This window comes from Coregonus clupeaformis, chromosome 9, assembly GCF_020615455.1.
Source record: "Coregonus clupeaformis isolate EN_2021a chromosome 9, ASM2061545v1, whole genome shotgun sequence".
Taxonomy (NCBI): domain Eukaryota; kingdom Metazoa; phylum Chordata; class Actinopteri; order Salmoniformes; family Salmonidae; genus Coregonus; species Coregonus clupeaformis.
Window position 1 is genome coordinate 42,152,572 of NC_059200.1, and position 8,732 is coordinate 42,161,303.

The following is an 8,732-nucleotide window of genomic DNA, read 5'->3' on the forward strand; positions in this document are numbered from 1 at the left end:
ATGTAAGAAATTTCCACCAGTTTTGGTGGGATGGAGTTTTGGCTTGCCTGGTGACATCACCAGGCTGTAAATTAGTTAATAGACCAATAGGAGGGAGAGTTCCAAACCTCTCCGCTAATAACAGCTATTTTTCATTTTTCCCCTCCCCACTCAGACCACTTCCAGACAGTCCTAGCAAAATTCTTCCTTGAGAAATTGCTCTTTACCTTGAAGCTATTTTTTTATATATATATATTTTTACCATTTTAATTTAAAACAATCACAGTAAGGTACTTAATTGTTACTCAGAAATGATTTGATATTGAGATAAAAACAGCCTTTAACTAAATACTTATTCTATTTTGTTGCAGAGTATCCCAGAGAGGAAGCACTTCATCCGGGCTGGAAGGCCTGCAGTGGGTCTGGTGGACCGCAAACCTCCTCCTCTCGACTCCTGGGTCTGAGGCTGGCAGAAGGGATTATAGTGCAGGTAAATTACATTTCACTTAACTATTTTAGGATTGATGTTTTACTCATTGGTGTGATACACATGTTCATTGCTTTTGCTATTGGGTGTCATAGATGACGAAAATATTTGTCATTGACCTTTGTCTTTTTTGTTTTGTTTACAGGAGAAATGATAGTAAAAGAGGAAGTGAAACATCAACATTTGTGGAGGTCATTGTGGTGTTTATTCTTTAGACGGACATTCTGTAGGTCAGTTCACCATTCAGGACAACATGGTTATTCTCCCTCCAGCAAATCAGAATGGAGTAAATATAGGATCTTACATTTACATGTTCAAAGTGTTATTCAAACTCTGGCTATAGTTGAACAGAACCTCTATACTATATTTTACACATACTGGACAGTGGGATGAGTGGAGTGACACAGCTGAATGTAGTGCAGGACGAAAAATACAAAACTAACACTTTCTATGAAATTAGGATTTGTCAAAACCTTTTTTTTTTTTTTTACCTGCCCTATTCCTCCAGTATTCACATACTGTGTTGTTTCACTCCTGCAAATTGTGCATTACTTTCATGTGAGAGACTAGTTGGAAATGGGATTGTAAATGTGTAATAAAATATTAATATTCTAAATGAAGGCATTTATATTGTAATATTCATGTTATTTATTAACAGTTGTGAACGTTATCTTGTAACCAAAAATGGAATGGATACGTTAACATTATACTATACTAAGTAATAGTGCCATTTTATCATGATGAATTAGCTTTATGCAGTTTGTTCTTGCATCGCGATGTTGAATTGAAAATGTACGCAAATAAAATCCATAATTTCTCAACGTTGTATGGAATTCATTTATAATTTCTGTTCTCGTCTCTTTCTGTTAGGACAAGGGCGAGGGGTGTATTCCACATAGAGTTTGATAGGGAATGTATCATTGACGCAGCATGTTGCTTAGCAGTTGTCCTGTGGTTATTTTACTTTCAGCTCCATATGATCGCTGTCTTGCTAAACTAGTGCTGGAACAGAGAAGAGAAACATGAATGAAATGAAGGGTGTGTTCGTAAATGCACTATAGAGTGCCAGAGTATTCTCGGAGTGCGCTCTGGGCGTTCGTAAATTTAGAGCGTTGTCAGATTGTCCATTCGTACATTCAGAGCTCACACTGGACGTTCTGGCCGAGGAGTAGGGTTGATTCGAGCGTTCTGACCTCACAACGGCAGTCAAGCACCCAAGCAAACTGTCTAAAGTTGGCTAGCTTTCTAGCTACTTCCAGACACAAGTTAGAGAACACCTCACTCTGACCATTTTACTCGCCCTAGCAGAGCTGGTTAGGCTGTTTTCATGTTATCTAGATGCGTCGGTGACTAACTGAGCTGCTGGCAACAATTTAATGCCGACGTTTACTGACACCAGTCATATTCAACGGGTGTTGCGCGTTCGTAAATTCGTCAGTTATTCTGCGCCCTGGCACACTCAGGTGAGAGTGCTCTGAAATCGGAGTAAAAGCCAGAGTAAATTTACGAAGTGTGCAGCAAGTTCGAAAAGCAGCTGGAGCATAATGCATTTTTAAAAAATATTTCTGCCGTTGATGATGTCACTTCTTTGTTTACTTCAGCCAATGAATGCCACATTTGTTACAAGATGAAACCAAAATATACTCAGCCAAAGGTAAAATAAAATAAATAAAAAGTACCTACGTTTGAACACAAGACTCTAGTTCAGCGCATCGGTTTAGCTAACAGCTTGCAAGCAACACATTGCTGTCCACCCAAAATTGGATGGTAGTTATCAATAAATCTCGTGTGGCTAGCTAACTTCTTAATGTTATCTGAATTGCGCTAGCTAGCAGGCAAGAGCTAACTATGTTAACTAAAGAGTGAATCTTGAATGCAGTCTTTCAATCATACGTTTAAAAAAGAAATGATTAGCTAACTAATAATGCTGGAAAAAGTTTAAGAAAAACACTGCTTTTTTCTTAGGTTCCAGAAGGAGGGAGGAGACAATGCGAGGGAATGTTCACATTTAGCTGGTGAGGACTTTAAAGAATTTCTAAGACTATTAGCTAGCTACAGTAGCTAGACAATCTAACTTAATACATGTCTATTTTGACATCTAGCTCTTCTGACATTTAAACCTATTTATTCAGCATTTCCTGCTCCCAAGAGATGGTGGCTCCCTATCCCGCTCTGTCAGGGATCTGCAGTTACTTAGCTCCAGCTCCGAAGAAGATGACGACAAATCATCCAGCTTTGAGCCACCCCTGCTTACCTCACCCGCCGCTATCAGAAAAGTTTGAAATGGTACCAGGCCATGCGCAGCGAGAAGAAGACCAAACATCATAAGAAGAAGCTTGAGCAGCTTTGTGATAAGGTAAGCCCTATGCTTAGTATTTGCTCAATCCATACATTTTAAAGGCCTTTAAAAAAAGGTCCAGGCTAACAGGAACTATGAGAGGAAGTGAGTTTGTCAACAAAATCTGAATATAATCGATTTTATTGTTTTCTCTGACTTTTTCCCCATTATGAGACATCAGAAGGGCCTCATGCTGAAAGACGTAGGGACTTTATTCTACAACATTTGAGACATAAAAAATAATTATAGTAATTTTAATGCAATGTCAATGGGTACTGAATATATTCCCTTCTATCTACAAATGTGATTACCTCTTTTGCAAGCTACCTCTACTAATGATTGTAATTAGGGTTACAAAATACCTGGAAATTTCAATAATTCCCTGGTTTTCCAGAAATCCCAGTTGGAGGATTCCCAGAATCAGGAGGGAATAAGCATGAAATGCCGAATCCTCCAACCAGGATTTCTGGAAAACCAGGGAATTTATTTTGCAACCCTAATTGTAATTACCTGTTCCCTGCCCTACCCTTTGTTAGCAGGACCCTCTGGTATCCAGGCGAGACCCACAGCCACTCTGGGTGCTGGGGAGGGGACGTCTGTCTTTAAACCCTACCCGGGAGGGAAGAGGAAAAGGAGCCCGTTGTCAAAGAGAGATCCCCTGCCGCCCAGCCGGGTGAAGAGATAAGACCGCCGGTCATGGCGCCGACAGCTAGACAGCAGTGCCTCAGACTCCCCACCATCTGATGCCAGCGTCATGCTCAGCCCACCCTACACCCACACCCCCTTTCTCTCCCCCACAGATACCAGTGCTCCTCCTCACCCTACTCCTCTTTCTAGCACATCTCCCAACACCCTAATACTTTCCCCTTCCTTCTCTTTCAGTATGTCTTCCAGTGCCCCTAGCACCCCAGTACGCACACAGTTATTCACCTCCAGTGCCCCTTGCACCCCACAACATGGGACCTTTCGCAGGGAGCAGAGATGGAAACTCGAGTCTGAGACTCGGACTCGAGTCACACTTAAATCGCAAAGAAAATGACTTGCGACTTGACTTAGACTCATGATCAATTGACTTGAGACTTGACTTGGACTCTAGATGAGAGACTTGTGAACAATGCAAGTCAGTACTGGGATAAGTTTTTGTTGTGCATTCTGTCAGATAACATGGAACAGGCGGCATTGTAACACAGAGATAGTAGTTTAATACAGAGGGCTGAAAAGCGTTCTAGAACGGCTGCGTCATTTGTACGTTACTGTAGTACTACAGCTAAACAATTGTAATCAGCAACAATGTCATCAGGTGGTGAGGCTTTCGTTATTACATTTGGTTACAAGAACCTGCAGTATAATGCCAGAGGCAAAAAACGAAATGCTGTTTGCAAAACTTGTGGAATTAACATTAAAGATGCATTAAAGCGCAACTACATCTAACTTCATCTGCATTTGAAAACTCACCGCGAAAGGTCAGTTAGGCTAGCTAGCTAACAACGTTACAATGTGGTTAGACTAATAATAGCCTGTTTAGCAGATGCCAGCTTGATATAGCTAGCTTTCTTGTGTGTCATCTTTTAGCTAACTGGAAATGTATTACTGTCGAATATTTCTCGAAAGGTTAATCAATCAATCAATCAATTTTATTTTATATAGCCCTTCTTACATCAGCTAATATCTCGAAGTGCTGTACAGAAACCCAGCCTAAAACCCCAAACAGCTAGTAATGCACTGTTCTGCCTGCGGCTACGAAACCCCTACCTGTCCCAGACCTGCTGTTTTCAACTCTTTAATGATCGGCTATGAAAAGCCAACTGAGAGACCTGAGCCCTAGGACCATACGTCGGGACTACCGGCCGTGGTGACTCCTTGCTGTCCCCAGTCCGCCTGGCCTTGCTGCTATTCCAGTTTCAACTGTTCTGCCTGCGGTTATGGAACCCCTACCTGTCCCAGACCTGCTGTTTTCAACTCTTAATGATCGGCTATGAAAAGCCAACTGAGATTTATTCCTGATTATTATTTGACCATGCTTGTCACTTATGAACATTTTTGAACATCTTGGCATGGTTCTGTTATAATCTCCACCCGGCACAGCCAGAAGAGGACTGGCCACCCCTCATAGCCTGGTTCCTCTCTAGGTTTCTTCCTAGGCTTTCGCCTTTCTAGGGAGTTTTTCCTAGCCACCGTGCTTCTACACCTGCATTACTAGCTGTTTGGGGTTTTAGGCTGGGTTTCTGTACAGCACTTCGAGATATTAGCTGATGTAAGAAGGGCTATATAAAATAAAATTGATTGAAATTGATTGATAGAAGCACCTGCATTAAGAGGTGGGTTGTCAGATAGCTAGGCCTACTTGTTAGCAGAGATGATTAAATTACATCTCAGCGATATGGATATCACTATGGGATTTAATATACTTTCTGTTGTAGCCTGGTCGTAGGAAGTAACTTAGTATAAAACGAGAGTTCAAAGCATGCAACTTCTTGGACATTTCTGCTGAAAAATCCCATAGACCATATATATTTGTTTGTGTCCTTGTACTTCCATCTCAAGTCAGCAACAACTATCCACCATGTTGTTCATCTGCAGGTTCACTGAATTCTGCAAAGCAAAGGTGGCCAGCGCAGGGACAGAAGGACAGAGCAGCATTGACTCATTCTTGACCACCACAGGTGTCCATGTGTACAGCCAGGGCCACCCCAGGCAGAAGGCCATAACAGAGGCTATACTGCAAGACCTGATCATTTCCTGCAACCTGCCTATGTCCTTAGTGGACAACCTTCACTTTAGGCATTTCATGTCAGTGGTAGATGACAAATATAGACCAGTAAGTAGGCCCACATTGACCAGGCGCCTGCATGACTTAACAATGAACAAAGAGGCTACAATCAAAAGTGCCCTAGAGAAGACAGAATCAGTGTCTGTCACTGTAGATATATGGACTGACAGGACCATGAGGGGCTTCATGGGAGTAACGGCCCATTACATGGCCATGGAAGAGAAAAAAACTCCCAGACTGGAGTCAGTTCTGTTGAGCTGTGATAGATTCACAGGGTCTCACACACTGGGGAAAGAATCAGTGATACATTTGAAGTAATATGTGATAATTTTGGCATAAAACATAAATTAGATTATATCATATGTGATAACGCTGCAAATATGAAAAAGGCCTTCACAGTTTGTTTCCCCAAAGCAAGCAATGATCATGATGATGATGATGATGATGTGGATAACCCCAGCCTATGGGAAGAATTTGGTGAAGAGTACAATGCTGATGTTGAAGCTATCCAAACCAACTGCAGGCAACAGCGCTTACAGTGCTTTGCCCATTCATTACAACTGGTGATTAGAGATGGACTAAAGGAAACAAAAATCATAAACAGTGTGATGGCTAAGGTAACTAAACTTTGCAGCTTACTACATACTACATGTGGTCTGAAAGAAGCATTTGAAGCTGAGTTCGGAGCCAATCGTAGTATCCCTGCTGCTGTGTCTACCAGATGGAATTCCATCCTCCGGCTTGTTAAAGCAGTCACCAATCTGAATCAACAAAGCCTCAATACTCTACTTGAGGCCCAAGGACACAAGGAGCTCTGCTTATCACCAAGGGAATGGAGCCAGCTATTGGAGCTAGTGGACATTTTGGACCCTTTTGCCAGGCCACTGACCTTACTCAGGGGGAGAAAGTGACTCTCAGTGCTGCCCTTCCTTGTGTACTGTCACTCAACTATCATCTGCAAAGTATACTGAGCACAAGTCGTCACCTAGTCAGTCTAGTAAAAGCACTGCAGCAGTCCCTCAAACGCCGATTCCAGGGGGTGTTTGTGAATGTCAGAATGGAGCACACGGATGAACAGGCAACAAAACTTCCATTTGGTGACAATGCATACATAATGGCTGCACTGCTGGACCCATCTTTCTGCCTGTTCTGGCTTGATCATGATGTCCTCATACCACATGAAGATAAAGCTGAATTGAAGGAGAGTCTGATTGGTAGGTACAATGCATTGCAACATGCAACGTTTTCTATGCCACTTGCATTCAAATAATAATGATTTGTTTTCATGTATAATGTATCCTGTTATATTCTTGATTATATACATCATTTAATGAATTTTTTTCAGACCTTGTTTTCGCTGAGTCACCGTTTGGGAGAGCAGTAGTGAAGAAGAAGAAGAAGAAGAACAACCACCTGCCAAAACCTCCAGACTGTTCTTTGGCTACCGCAACAAGATCAGCAAGAACAAAGGAGACATAAAGTAATCTGTCAGAGCAGAGATTATTCGCTACATTCAAGTATCTTCTGATGAAAATGAAGTTGATTGCTTGGATTTTTGGAGAATCCATGCGAAAGACTTTCCAAGGCTCAAGCAGGTAGCAATGACAGTGTTGGCTGTGCCTGCCACCAGTGCCCCAGTGGGGAGAGTGTTTAGTCATGGAGGCCTCATCGTGCCAGGCTCAGTGCATGAACGCTGACAAACTTGATCTTTCTGAAATGTAACCTGTCTGCAACAGAAATGTTCTCTGTCTTAGGGCACAGGATGTAATTTGCTACTTGTTACAGGAAATTGTGTTTCTGTTAAGTGTCCAGGTCAGTAAGTATATTTTAGGTAAATAGAACACTTTAGTAGTGCCGTTATTGAACAGTTGTCAGTCATTTTAGTTTACATTTATACTTGTCATTTATCTTCCCTCACCTCCAGATGTTCTGTTTGTGTGACAGAATGAAGTGAAATATAGACAATGTCTGCCACAAAATACCACGCACTTTAAAATGTTATGTTAGCTTTTGATATCCGGTACAGTTACTTTTATTCATGTAAACTGTCTACATTTTAAAAGGAAAATTAAATAGTGCCTGATGTGCTTTCTTTCATACAAGTATGGACTAATGAAGGGAGTCTATTCAAATAATTTACAAGGTTTATAGACCTAACTCACAGCAAGCAGAAAGCCATTGCCAAAAGGGACTTGTGACTTGACTTAGACTTGGCCCTAAAAGACTTGAGACTTGACTTAGACTTGGCCCTAAAAGACTTGAGACTCGACTTGGACTCTACCCCAAAGACTTGTGAACATATCTGGCAGGGAGTCAACATTCCACACCAGGAGCGACATCTCAGGAAATAGGACTACATGTTGTGGGCTGGAGAGCTGTCCACCAGCAGCTGAAGGGACAGTAACCATTGCCAACCCTAAAGTCTTAGTAACCATTCCTAAAGCTAGATGTCAAGTAGCTATATGTCACACTCCATGCCCAGACATGTTCAATATTAAAGAGGATACAGCGAAGATAGATGATTCTGAGATGAGAATGAGCAGTGAAATGAAGAAGACTTCAACGCCAAAGAAAATGACTGAGAAATGTTCTTCTGCCATAGCTACAACTTCCGTATCATCACATGCCAGTCCCACTCTGAAAGAATCTAAGATTCCACAAGCTGACCCGTGACTACAGAAACCAATGAAACCACCAGCCTCACCTGATGTTTCTTCAACTGAGCTAGACCGTGGGACCCCCATCCCAGGCAGTAAGCTAACACTCACCTCCATCTTTTCCTACACTTATCATTTACCACAGACCAAGAGAAGTCCACGTAAAAGCCCTAAGTCTCCATGTAATTCATCTCCTCAGTCAACTACAGAACATCAGAAACACAAGTCTTCTCAAAATAAGAAAAGTCCTAAAACCAAGACCTCTGATTCACCTAAATTAACACCTGCACCTTCTTTGTCAGAGAAGCAGACAGACAAAACTGAGTGTCATTTCAAGAAACCACTAACACCTCAGAGTGTTGTCAGTAGGAAGGCAGGCTCTGTAGTGTCACAACATGCTCTATCCACCAAAAATACCAAATCCCCAAGTGCTGGAGGGAGCCGGCCAACCGACAAGAGTTCTCCTCCCAGTGACATTCGTCTTAAAACTAGGTTCTGCTA

At 41.9% G+C, this 8,732-nt stretch overlaps 1 protein-coding gene and 1 long non-coding RNA gene across 3 annotated transcripts in view; both read left to right on the forward strand.

Moving 5' to 3' along the window:
* LOC121573849 (armadillo repeat protein deleted in velo-cardio-facial syndrome homolog) overlaps positions 1–1,287 on the forward strand; it is a 37,716-nt gene extending 36,429 nt beyond the window's left edge. For both annotated transcript variants that reach the window (XM_041886190.1, XM_041886191.1), the window contains 2 exons: positions 351–469; positions 612–1,287. In XM_041886190.1, coding sequence (XP_041742124.1) covers positions 351–443 — 93 coding nt within the window. In that variant the 3' untranslated portion in view covers positions 444–469; positions 612–1,287. The remainder of the gene's footprint in view (positions 1–350; positions 470–611) is intronic.
* A 591-nt stretch (positions 1,288–1,878) lies between these two features.
* Positions 1,879–4,214, forward strand: LOC121574392. Its single transcript, XR_006002183.1, has 4 exons — positions 1,879–2,120; positions 2,432–2,481; positions 2,599–2,822; positions 3,341–4,214. It is a non-coding gene; the product is annotated as an uncharacterized LOC121574392 (long non-coding RNA).
* Positions 4,215–8,732: the final 4,518 nt, after the last annotated feature.